Source organism: Nannobrachium achirus, assembly GCF_963921795.1.
Source record: "Nannobrachium achirus genome assembly, chromosome: 12".
Classification (NCBI taxonomy): domain Eukaryota; kingdom Metazoa; phylum Chordata; class Actinopteri; order Myctophiformes; family Myctophidae; genus Nannobrachium; species Nannobrachium achirus.
The window spans coordinates 31,375,101-31,387,554 of record NC_137832.1 but is presented as its reverse complement, the minus strand read 5'-3'; the positions used below and the strand labels follow the sequence as shown (position 1 = coordinate 31,387,554).

At 42.6% G+C, this 12,454-nt stretch overlaps 1 protein-coding gene across 3 annotated transcripts in view; it reads left to right on the top strand.

Annotated features, from left to right (window-relative positions):
* The window catches only part of pnpla7b (patatin-like phospholipase domain containing 7b), a 50,157-nt gene extending 39,499 nt beyond the window's left edge, over positions 1-10,658 (top strand). For all 3 annotated transcript variants that reach the window (XM_080739415.1, XM_080739416.1, XM_080739414.1), the window contains exons 28-37: positions 541-697; positions 1,211-1,327; positions 2,199-2,268; positions 2,879-2,995; positions 3,142-3,290; positions 4,445-4,597; positions 5,531-5,644; positions 6,884-6,968; positions 8,587-8,717; positions 9,189-10,658. In XM_080739415.1, coding sequence (XP_080595541.1) covers positions 541-697; positions 1,211-1,327; positions 2,199-2,268; positions 2,879-2,995; positions 3,142-3,290; positions 4,445-4,597; positions 5,531-5,644; positions 6,884-6,968; positions 8,587-8,717; positions 9,189-9,257 — 1,162 coding nt within the window. In that variant the 3' untranslated portion in view covers positions 9,258-10,658. The remainder of the gene's footprint in view (positions 1-540; positions 698-1,210; positions 1,328-2,198; positions 2,269-2,878; positions 2,996-3,141; positions 3,291-4,444; positions 4,598-5,530; positions 5,645-6,883; positions 6,969-8,586; positions 8,718-9,188) is intronic.
* The last annotated feature ends 1,796 nt before the right edge of the window (positions 10,659-12,454 follow it).

Genomic DNA, 12,454 nt, shown 5'->3' with positions numbered 1-12,454 from the left:
CTTCTAAAGTTTGTGTATGCAACGTGACGGTTGCTTATCTCCCGATTAGGGAGTCTTACTGGTGTCAGTGTTCTTATTTTCTTTTCCAAGGGCAGTTACAAAAAGATTCAAACCTACAACCAAGTAGTGTAGCGTAGTAACGGTTTCATGCTGGTTTTCTGCCTGATAACGACGATACGTGATGTTGTCTAACGCAGTGTGTCCCAACCACTGTGCCGCGGACCTTTGGTGTTCCCTTTGAGATGCTTTGGTGATCCTTTTGAAAATGGACAGCAAAGGTCACAATAAGGACTTTTAACACCTTTTAATACCTCAAGAAAGAAAAGAAAAAATACCATTACTGCATCAAAAGTAATAAAAACAGGCAAAACATTGGCCAAATAGTAAAATAATATAAGAAAGAGGCAGACATTTTGAAAATAGCCACACACATTGTATGTCTAGGTGTGCCCTGGGATCCTTTGGCTATGAAAAGTGTGCCCTGGCAGAAAAAAAGGTTTGTGAAACACTGGAGTCTAATGCATATTTGTGTCATTTCAGAGGGTGCTCACAGGTTGGCATCCTGCGGGCACTGAACGAAGCAGGCATCCCTGTTGACATAGTGGGTGGCACCTCCATTGGATCCTTCATGGGAGCACTGTATGCCGAGGAGAGAAGCACTAGTCGCATGAAGGTCCGGGCTCGTGAGTGGGCCATGGTGGGTGAACATTATACAAACCCCCGCCCCCTTCAAGCCTGATTTAGTCTGATTAGAACAGTGGTTCTCAACCTGTGGGTCGGGAACCCCAGGAGGGGGTCCCCAAATTATTTTGGGGGGGGTCCCCGGATAATGTGCAACGTTGTTTTCTCACTCAACAGTAAACAAACCAACATAAAGTTTAAGTGTATAGAGGGTATCTACACGTTTCTAAAGTGACAATTTAAGGACTCACAAACATTTGCCAAATTGTTAAATATTAGAGGCAGAAATGTTGAAAATAGCTGATCTACATGCTCACAACGCCTCACGTTGCGAGGCGTTGTGAGCATGTAGATGTGAGTAGTGAGCATGTAGAACTGTGTTATACAAAATGTAATGCCTCAACTCTTAGTGCTCCTAGGGTGGGGGGGACCCCATTTAAAATACGATTATTTTGGGGGTCGCGGCCTGAAAAGGTTGAGAACCACTGGATTAGAATATGTTGACATAGATTGTTCTTTCCAACCTCAGGATATGACCTCTATCTTCAAGAAGCTTCTAGACCTGACTTACCCAATCACCTCGATGTTCTCTGGAGCTTCCTTCAACTCCAGCATCAGCTCTGTCTTCAAGGGCAAACAGATAGAGGTGACACATTCTATGATGAAGTTCTACCACTGTTAAGCACCATTCCCACTGGGCACGATAACTATAAAGATAACTATAAACATTATCTTTCTTTCTTTTTTCTTTTTATAGTTGGTGTGAACACTGCCATCCACTTGGCTTAGAATATTTTTAGTTATAGTGCTCTGTGTGAATTGCCCTTGACACATGGTTATTTATTTTACACAGAGACTCAAGACTGACAGATATTCTTTCTCGGTTCAGTTCAGTTTAAACCCTTTATGACAGTTCACCTTTTCCTGAACTTGTCCTTTTTTGTGATTAGATACTAGCAGGCTTTTTAGGCAACGAGTAATGCATGTGATGTGACTGCACATTGTACAGTATAATGGTAACAACCTAGCCTCGGGATCCAGACTTTTCAAGAAAGAAAAGCCTGGAACTGTGGCTCACAACATTGTAATTGTATATAAAATATATGTAACCGTTCAGATACCTTATTTTACATCCGTATTGTTCATATGAACTGGTTTGTTTAGGTTTATCCATTATAATTATAAAATCACTATGATTTATCACTCATTTTTCACCGCGGATCACTTCCTCATTTACTCAAAGCGGACAGCAGCAGGAGCCATGTCCCCTGCCGTGTCCATTCCGAGACGCCGGAGGAGCCGATGAGATCTGTCGGGGCCATAAAATGTCCATGTTAGGTTAGACTAGTAAAAACCTCTTTCTTTTCACTGAAATGAAAGAGCGTTCAAGACTGTCTAATATTGTGCAAAGTCGGAAACATAAGCCAACACAACACTTACTTTAGTTACTTACCTGTGAGCAAAACCAGTGGATGTTTTATGAAACCTGTCCTTGTTCCCCTTCTGTCTCTATTCAGGACCTGTGGATCCCTTACTTCAACATAACAACAGATATCACAGCCTCCTCCATGAGAGTTCATACTGATGGTCTGTCTGTCTTCCTCCAGCTGCACCACGATACTCTTCACATATTTGATACTTGCTTTGTAAACATAATGTCCACACAGTGCTGTGTTTGAATGTACAGTATATAGGGCAGGGGTCTTCAACGTTTTCAGGCCAAGGACCCCTTAGTTGAGAGAGAGATGAAGCAGGGACCCCCACAACCTTTCATAGATTCCATATAGTTTCATCGTTTGACAGCACGATCATCAGTGTATTTTGGATTCATGTCAATTTGTGTTTTCAGATATTTACCCACTTGAACCGTCAATACTTAAACTTGACCTTTCACTCTGTACTTAGTCTGCTCTTTTTCCCCTCTACACCAAAGCCCTTTGCCGAAAATAGCCGATCTACAAGCTGCTCACTTGTAGATCTGCTATTTTTGCCTAAAGTTCTCAGAATATTGACACTATAAGTGATTAATATAAAAATTATAAAAAACAACTTTCTATCACTCAAAGATTTGGAGGACCCCCTGTAGTTAACTCTGAGGACCCCCTAGGGGTCTCGGACCCCCTGTTGAAGATCCCTAATATAGGGTGTGTATATCGTCCTAGACATGTGACATGACATCCTTATGAATGGCCTACAGGCTCACTGTGGCGGTACGTTCGAGCCAGTATGTCCCTGTCTGGCTACCTGCCTCCTCTATGTGACCCTAAAGATGGACATCTACTCATGGACGGGGGTTATATCAACAACCTACCTGGTCAGTAATGTCATGGGCAGTAGGCGTATCCTTGGGTATCTTTGTTGTTTGACCTAGAGCAAAATATGAAGGATTGAAATGTTTACTTGCGTAAGACCTAGATGAATTAGTAAACGTGTCCTGGCCTTTTCCCTGCCTGTCTCTAGCGGATGTGGCGCGCTCTATGGGTGCCAAGGTTGTGATCGCCATCGATGTGGGCAGCCAGGACGAAACCAACCTCACCAACTACGGAGACGCACTCAGTGGCTGGTGGTTGCTATGGAAACGTTTCAACCCCCTTGCCGAGAGAGTTAATGTGAGTTTTGCATTTTGTCGCTCTCCGGCAGAAACCAGCTAACTAATTTTTCAGGTTTTAGATTTTTTTTTCATGAATCATTGAACACCCTTAATTCTGTGTGTTGGTTTAAAAAACAGAACAAATGTACAAAGTATTAAAAAGAGCTTCTGACAAAACCAGCTAAAGGCCTCCTCAGACGAGAAGAGATTGCATACAATCCGATGTCATCATTATTTCATCGGCATACACACTACACAATCCTCAGTCCTGAAGATTATTGGGTCTTGTGTCCCGCTGTGCGAGAGACCCGTTCACACAACAAGAACCCCTCCCCGACACCACTGTGGTGAAAAAAATCACGCCTGCCTCAAAGCGCAGCACTGAAGAGCAGCAGCTGTGTGAGCGACAAGCTTGATTTGCGCTTCGCCGTGTCGGAAATAGCAGACATACAAGATCACAACGCCGCGCGTTGTGAACTTAGTGCTGATATTTCAACCCAGAAACATCACCATACAACGACATGGCTGATATGCAGCAGGCAGCAGCAGATCATGTTACAAACTTTAAATGGTAGGTTCTAATGGATGTTTATGAAAACAATATTAATGACTAGTGACGGGAGTGAGTGGGAGGACGGAGGAAGAGAGAGAGAGAGGGACGAGAGAGGGAAGGAAGGAAGGAGGTATTTCACTGATTTGCTCCGAGCGATATGTTCACTACCCGTTTCCACTACAGGATCACAGCTGGATCTCTACCCCGCTGTGCGCTGATTTTCAAACGTCTGATATTTTATACCGTCGGGTGGCTTGTAAAAAGGGTCGTAAAAAAGCCTATTAACATATCGGCAGGCGCTTTCACACGACTCGAGAAAAACTGTGCCTCGTGAGCAATCTTGGGCTGTTCCTCGTGGCGGTCATAAATTCCTCGAATGCCACAACATTGCGCACAACGTCACCCGATGTGAGGAGGCCTTAACTCCACCAGAGTGGGTGGAGTTACAGAGGCATGAATTAGCTTGGAACTCCATTGTCAGCTGTTCTTATGAATGATGGACAAAACCTCCTAACTCCACTTGAGATGGATGTTTTTTTTTTTTTTCATTTCCTTAAACATGAACATATTGGTTTGTCTTAATACACTTATCTTCATATTTACCAACACCCAACTGACAGGTGCTGAACATGGCTGAGATCCAGACACGGCTTGCCTATGTCTGCTGTGTTCGGCAGCTGGAGGTGGTCAAGGGGAGTGAGTACTGCGAGTACATCCGACCACCCATCGACCGCTACGGCACACTGGAGTTTGGCAAGTTTGACGAGATTACCGTGAGTATCCCTTTGATCACTGTGGGGGAAGGTGGTGCCCTTTTAACGTGTCTTTTGATCTCGTAATGACTCCTTTAAACTGTTATACAGTACAGTTACACAAGCTGTCAGTGGGGTGAAATGATTGTACCTGTTTTGTTTCTGATGCGGTTTCATTTGCTTTTGTCCTTTGAACAATAGTATCATGTAACAATAAAAGATCTATCAGTAAAAGGACATTTTCAAAACAATTTCATTTGCACTGGAATCGCGTAAAAAAAGAAAGAAAAAAGCCTTGATTCTTAACTGATTCTTCTGCACGACTGAGAACAGGAAATTAAGAATTATTCAAAATGCCCATGTCCATATCGTCCACACCCCAGAGAGTCTCCCCAGGGGCGTCACAAGGGGGGGAAAAGTGGGACTGAGTTACTAGGGCCCAAGGTGGAGGGGCCTTAATTATTTTATACTTTAGCTATTGAAAAATAGCAGATATACAAACTCACAACGCGGCACTCGAGCTTGTAGATCTGCCATTTGTTTTTAAAGTCGTGAAAATGTATTTTGTATATAATGTATTTTTTAAGCGAACATTTGTAACTCAAATTTTGCTTCTGGGGGGTCCCTGGAACTAAATATTTTGAGATGGGGTTCCGTGGCCAAATACATTTTTTGGGGTCCTTCACGATTTTTCAAAAATAGCAGATCTAAAAGCTCGCAGCGCTGTGAGCTTGTATATCTGCTATTTTTCAATAGTCAAATCACAAAATAATGCATAATAATGCGTTCCCAGTCTAAATGGGTTAAACCCCCTCCTCCCATGAAGAACATTCATGGGGGGGCCCACAGTGAACCCTTGTACCCAGGGCCCAGAATTTGGTGCGACACCCCTGAGTCTCCCATCTGTCTGTTTTGGCTCTCTCCCTAATCCTCTATCTCTCATTGTTCCCGCAGGACGTGGGCTACCACCATGGGAAGACGCTGTTTGATGTGTGGCAGCGCAGCGGGGTGGTGGACAAGATGCTAAAGGACAGGCAACAGGAAGAATGCCACAAGACTAAAAGTCATGTGAGTCATTTCTACTGGAGCCATCCATGCAGAGACCAAACACTGGGTTAGGCGGACACATTTTTACCGGTCCCTTTATGTTTCGTTGTTTCCTACATTTTGTTTTTCATCATTATTATTTCAAAAGATTTTCAATAAACATTCGCCGCCCACAAAAAAGGCAAAATCTTTCATGAATTAAAAACTTAAGTTCAATGATATTTTCAGTACTTTAATGAATATATCAAAGAAAAATCTAAGAAATTCTATAAATTAGAAAGCAAATGTCAAAGAAGTAGTGAAAATAGCCGATCTGCTGTTTTCACTAGTTTGGGTCCCGGGCAAACAAGACGAGTATATTGTTGAACTGCTCTTTGATTTGTAGAATCGGCCTCAGGTCTTAATGGTACATACCGGTACATACAAATGTAATGGTTAACGGTACATACTGGTAGTAACATAGTAAGCATAGGGGAGGAAAACTCTCACACACACAGACATACCAACAACACAACACAACACAACACACACCCACAAACCGGGATGCCAGCTGTCGTATAAACTTTATTACTATGAACACCTGGGCATTCATTTCACAAATGACTCAAATGATGTATGTAATTTATGTTGTGTTTATTTAGACCAGGCCTGTTCCTCTTGGGTAATTGATATACATCTGTTGTTGTTGCAAGCATAATGTCAGGAGTGACTCGCATCTCGCCTGTTTTCTCATAAATAAATAAAAGCCCTGCCGGACCCACACACCGCACCAGCATGCATGTGGGACAGGTTTACGATGCATAATGTTACAACAATGGCACATTTGTGCGAGCATATTTGTGTGTTCAGAAATGCACTAGAGCAGGGGGTCCGGGACCCCTAGGGGGTCCTCAGAGTTACTAGAGGGGGGCCGCCAAATCTTTGTGTGGTAGGATAATTATTTTAAAATGAACACATTGAACCCTCGCATCCCAATTCTGAGGAGAACTTTAGCCAAAAATATTTGGTTACATTATAAAAGAATATATAATTGATTAAATGGATACCTTCGGTTAACAGTTGCACAAGGTGGCTGTGTAAAGACTGCAGTCAGCCAGAGTGAGTAGCTCAGTTTTTACAATGTGTTGTTGTAGTGAACCACACTATCCCTATTTTATAAAACCTCAATTACTTTATTTTAGTTTGCTTAGGTCTTTTTCATCACTTCACACTTAAATTGACTCACAGCTCATGATCATGATCTGTCATTGTGTCTTTCAGGTGGTCACTTGTCCAAATGCTTCCTTCACTGATCTTGCAGAAATCGTGTCAAGAATCGAGCCAGTCAAACAGGCCCTGATGAATGGTTAGTGATGAGTGAAATATCTACTTGAAAATGTCATGTTTCTCCTTTTCAGCCAAGGACTTACGTTATCTACTATCTTTGAAAATGTACTTACAGTATGTCTTAATCCTTTTTGTGAGTTGGGCGTATCTTGCAAAAAAGGTGTGTGTGCGTGCGTGCGTGCGTGCGTGCGTGCGTGCATGCACGTTGTATTTTGGGCTCATCGGTTTTTACATGACATACAGTACTGTATCTCATTTGAAATTAAGCTTTGCAGGGCAACCAGACTACTTCTCCCACTTTATTCTTTCCATCCACTGCTCCTCCCACAGTTTTGGTGGCACGCACTTGGGCCATATGTCAAATCTGACACAATATGTCCATATATGGGCATTCCCATATATGGGCTTATATGACATCAGGGATCTCCATATATGGGCATAAAAGGGACCAAGGACTGACCCAGAGTTCTCCATATATGAACAACAACTCATGTACTTCCCCAACCCGAGAATCCCGGGAAAAAGACATTGGTCCAGGCTGCTGCACCCGAGAAACCAGAGAATTTGATTTTATTTCATTTATAAAAAAAAAAACAATTCAAAATCGGATCGCCGATCGGTGGCCCAGTAACGCCTTGTTGGTTATACTTCCGGGTTAGGCCGGTCACCCGGAACCGGAAAGGCATTTTTTGGCCAGAAGAAGCCGTTTCTCTGTTCTCTGTTTCTTCCTGTTTGAAAGAACATTTATAAAAATTGCTGAGGCTAACTGGAGAACGGCAAATCAGATTAACTTTTTTTGTGTTCACGAATGTCGAACGGCGTGCACACAGGTCGTGCACGGCCGTGCATGGTCAGGCAACCCCCGATAAACGCTGTTTTTTTATGGCAGTAAATGAGTTAATGTATTAATGAACACATTTTCCCCATTGACTTGAATGGGGAAAATTCAAATGGTAAGACAGAATTAATTTGCAAGTGTGACTCGCGTCACGGCAACCACACAGTTTGCACTTTCCAATTGCATCTTTCTAGTTGTCCTCATGCTTGTACTATGAATGTCATGTGTTGTGATAGCATTTTGTTGTCAGTCGCTCTGTGTGTACGAGCATCAACTACTGCAGGGTTCCCCAATTAGTTTTCCCCAAGGGCCGAATTATGTCTAGGGTACCAAGCCGAGGGCCACAACATTGCAGGGGGCGACGGTGGCATTCCCACTACTCCAGTGACAGTTCAGATATCGTTGTTGTCGGGTGAAAATCTTGTATGTCCAAAAACCATTAGTTTTGCATTTATCATTTTAAAAATGCTTTAAACTAGTGAAAACAGCCGATCTACAAGCACACAACGCCTCGCACCGCGAGGCGTTGTGTGCTTGTAGATCTGCTGTTTTCACTACTTTTGTGCAATGGCCTTGTATGATTTGCGAAAGAACGCACAAATTTGGAGATACGAGATTTCCACCTGACAACGACGATATACTAGTGTTGTTGCTGCTCTTATACCACCATTATTACTGGGGTTGGTGGGGGCCAGACAGTAGCCCCCCGCGGGCCGCAAATGGCCCGCGGGCCGCCTATTGGGGAACCCTGAACTACTGTATATGCCTCCCATGTAAATGTAATATTAAACTCCTGCAGAGGAAGTCTCTGATGAGTACCAGACAGACTATGAGTACCAGACAGACTATGATGCAGAGAGTGCCCTGTCTGACTTGGACATGTCCAACAACCCCACCGAGGAGGAGGAAACTGCTGACACTGCAGAGACCGTAAGTATCAAAGTCAAAGGAAGGGCAATCTGCTTCTGTTATTATTTGGTTATTGCCGCTGCTGACAGTCGTAAAACGGAGAATGACGAGCGAGCATAAGGGGAGGAAGAGGCACAGCGGGATGTGTTTGATCTTAGGCCAGGCCCGGGATACGTGACTTAGATTAGAGTTGTTGAATCCTGATTGTATCTACAGTATGCATGTTCAAATGAATGACGTTTAGTTTACGAAATTATAAATTAATGTTCATTTAAATGAACCCATAAGTCGTGTTGTGCACCAAACATAGCCAATCGATAAGCTCTCGACGAGTCCCATCAAGTTGTTAATAGATTGGCTATTTATCTCTCTCCCTAATGACACCTCAAAATAGGGCTGTCAGGTTGAAAGTGTTACATAAGAGGCAGAAATGCCCCCCCAGACTGTGATGCTGTCCTGACTGATGACTTTACTGTGCCTGTGTTTTCTCAGGACGATGAGATTCACGTCCGCCAGCGAGTTCGGAGAAGAAAGACTGACTCAGACAGCACTGGTCCGTGATATCCATCACACTGACAGCCTCTCAGACAGGCATGGCCTTTGTCTGTCTAGACCAGTGGTTCATGAACCTTGTCGTGGATCACGGCCCACTAGAAAATCTCAAAAGGTGTTCGCAGCCCACCCATCCGAGGGTCGCCTGCATTCTCAGAACACGTTTATTTTAACGATTAATCAATTGATTGTGTTCCGGCTTGGACCAATGGGACTCACGTAGTAGTATACTATAAGTTCCTATTCGATTCATTTCATTTTATTTATTTTTAATAATTTAATTCATTTTAGTTTCGTTTTTTGCCAATTATTTGGGTGCCCACTTTCAGTATTCTCACAGCCCACCAGTGGGCCCTGGGCCAAAGGTTGGGAATTGCTGGTCTAGACACATTTCAATGCAATATTTCTATTAACGTTGGTGACTGAACTTTGGCACTGCACTACTACGTTTACAAGCCATACATTTACTCTTCTACTTAGTAATACTAAGTTGATCAATGCAGGATTATGTAATTAATACCAGATAAGCAGAGTTAATTTGTAAGCTATATACACTCAATTCTTAGAGTGTGATTGTTATACTATGAGTAGTGTAAGTCAATACTTATAACACTGCTTACTGTACAGTACATTGTATAGCAATGTACATGGATAGAGATATTATTCTCATGCAAGCCATTCAATTTTCTTCTGTGGCGGCCAAGTACCTTGTGACCATGCTGGTCAAAGAACGGCTTCTAAAGTACTAATTGTTGATTGATTAGTAATTGTTGGCTGTTATTTAACTGTTAGTTATAAATTTTAGTTCAGGGTTTGAGTCAAGCACACTGAGTGCAGCTGTTAAGGGACGGGAGTCATTTGTTTTACCTGTTAAGTAATGTCTGTTAGTGTAGTCTATTGTTGAATGTAAAAAAAGAAAAGATAGTTTGCCTTTAAAAAGTAATTACATTCTAAAAAGGTTACCTAATGCCTATAATGTGATACAACCAAAAGTGTTATTATTTATTTTTATTTTTGTTCTTTATATTAACCACTTAAACTCCAGTATCCGTGTTGTGTGGAAAACCTTGGCATTAAAGAGCAGATGGCGTTGCGGACGCCGCTCAACAACGTATGGGGTTTAAGTGGTTAACGAGTGCAATGCCTGTTCATGGCGTGGCCACTGTTTTGGAGAAACACTCATCCAATCAACTTCACACTCGACGCTGCGCTCCCTTGGGTCCTGGGCAAGTGAAGTCGATGTGAATGAATGGTGAATGCTTCTTGAGATACGCAAAAGAAGTTATGCACATTTTCTGCATAATCTGCTGGTGGTGTACGCAGATTTTCAGGGAGGATGTATTCCGGCGACATAGAGTCGTGAGGAGAGATTATAAATGAATGTGATACGCCTTGCTGCTCTTGCACTCAGTGTACTAGAGAGTTGAATAAAATGTCATTGCATTTGCAACATTGATGTTTTGCGTTTTATATTGGTGTATTCTGCTCAAGATCAAATAAGAATTGTCTGCTTTACTTTGATGTCACCTATACTACCTTTCAAGCTATGTTACTGGAGGTAAAACTCCATTTTGGGAATGGGGCTGTGTTTTTGGTATTTTGGACACTACGTACTGTATTCAATTTAATCAAGCCCACCTTGTCACTTCATTGCAGACCACTCCACCATTCTCGGGTCCATAAAATACCAAATATCTGTCACCACGCTACACCCCACTATATGGCATTGACTGTGCTTCATGCCGTTTTGGCAGGTTTCCATAAAATATAGGGCCCTTTGTATTGTTTTTATGTCTGTAATATGACGTGAGGCAGGTCATGAGTGGTTTGTGCACAGAATGTCAAAGCCACCAACAGTTCGTTTTATGGAAGGCTTCAAGAGCTTAATCAACAGATGGAGGTGCAGGTCCAAGAGGGCAGAAAATAGTTTTAGCCACAGAACACCTCCTATAGAGGAAGGTGAAGGACAGTCTGGCTGATTGCAGTGGAGCAGGGGGTTGATAACGGGTATTCCCTGATTGACACTGCGGAGGGTCTGGTTCCTAGACTTGGAACACCTATAACAGTGTTTCTCAAACTTTCACATTTCAAGGTCTCCCCTTCACTCTAACATGTTGTACACTGTCAGAGTTAGAGACTTGTATGGGTCAATGTAGACCCCCCTAAAGGGGAACCCACAGAGGCAATCATGGACTGGACTCCACTTTGAGAACCACTACGTTGTTATACCTTTCATGCCAGGAACACTTCTGTGTCCCATTAGCTGCCTGTTGCTACAATATATACTGTAAATAGCAACACAATTCTTATAGAATTGTTTTGAATAAAAAGGTTTTTCTGAAATTAGGAGAATTGGCCTCGGTTCTGACTAGGATCTTACATGTTTTGGTGTTCTATATTGATAGTTGACTGATTGAGGTCACAGTACAGTCTCTGGGTATTTTGAAAAGCACTACTTTGTTTTGTGGTTGCTCTCTGTAGGCCATTCTGGAAGTTTTTCGGGGCTGTGGGATGTTTTGTCTTCAAATGACAGTGTTTTGTCTTCCACCCACTTGTTACCCACCACCACACGTCCACACCTGAGTTTTGTTTCAGTGTCATTGCTTTGATTTGTTTGTGTATTTGAACCCAGTTTTTCATTCAGTTGTTGCTGAGTCCTTGACAGTGTATCTGACCCTCAAGGTAGTTTGACCGTGTGACCTTTTTTACAGTTTGTTTATTTCTTCTAGGTCAATGGTCAATCATTGTAAATTTTGTAATGCTAGTGGTGACTGAATTAAATATGCATTTCCCTAGAGTCTAGGGAAATAGACAGTCTAGGGCCTAGACTGTCTGATAATGTTTGAAATTTCCAAGAGGGAAGCTTATAATGCAATATACTGTATGCAATATAACCTCTATAATGTTGTCCTCATCACTACAGTGAGTGCAACTCTTATGATGAACCATAGGGTGGGAGCATTGTGCAAACCATTCAATGAATACCTGTGTGTGTGTGTGTGTGTGTGTGTGTGTGTGTGTGTGTGTGTGTGTGTGTGTGTGTGTGTGTGTGTGTGTGTGTGTGTGTGTGTGTGTGTGTGTGTGCGCGTGTGCGTGCGCGCGTGCGTGCGTGCGTGCGTGCGTGCGTGCGTGTTCAATTGTATATGTTTTAAAAAAAAAAGATTATATTAGACTTTACTTGTTGGCACAGTCTGGCGGAGTCTGCC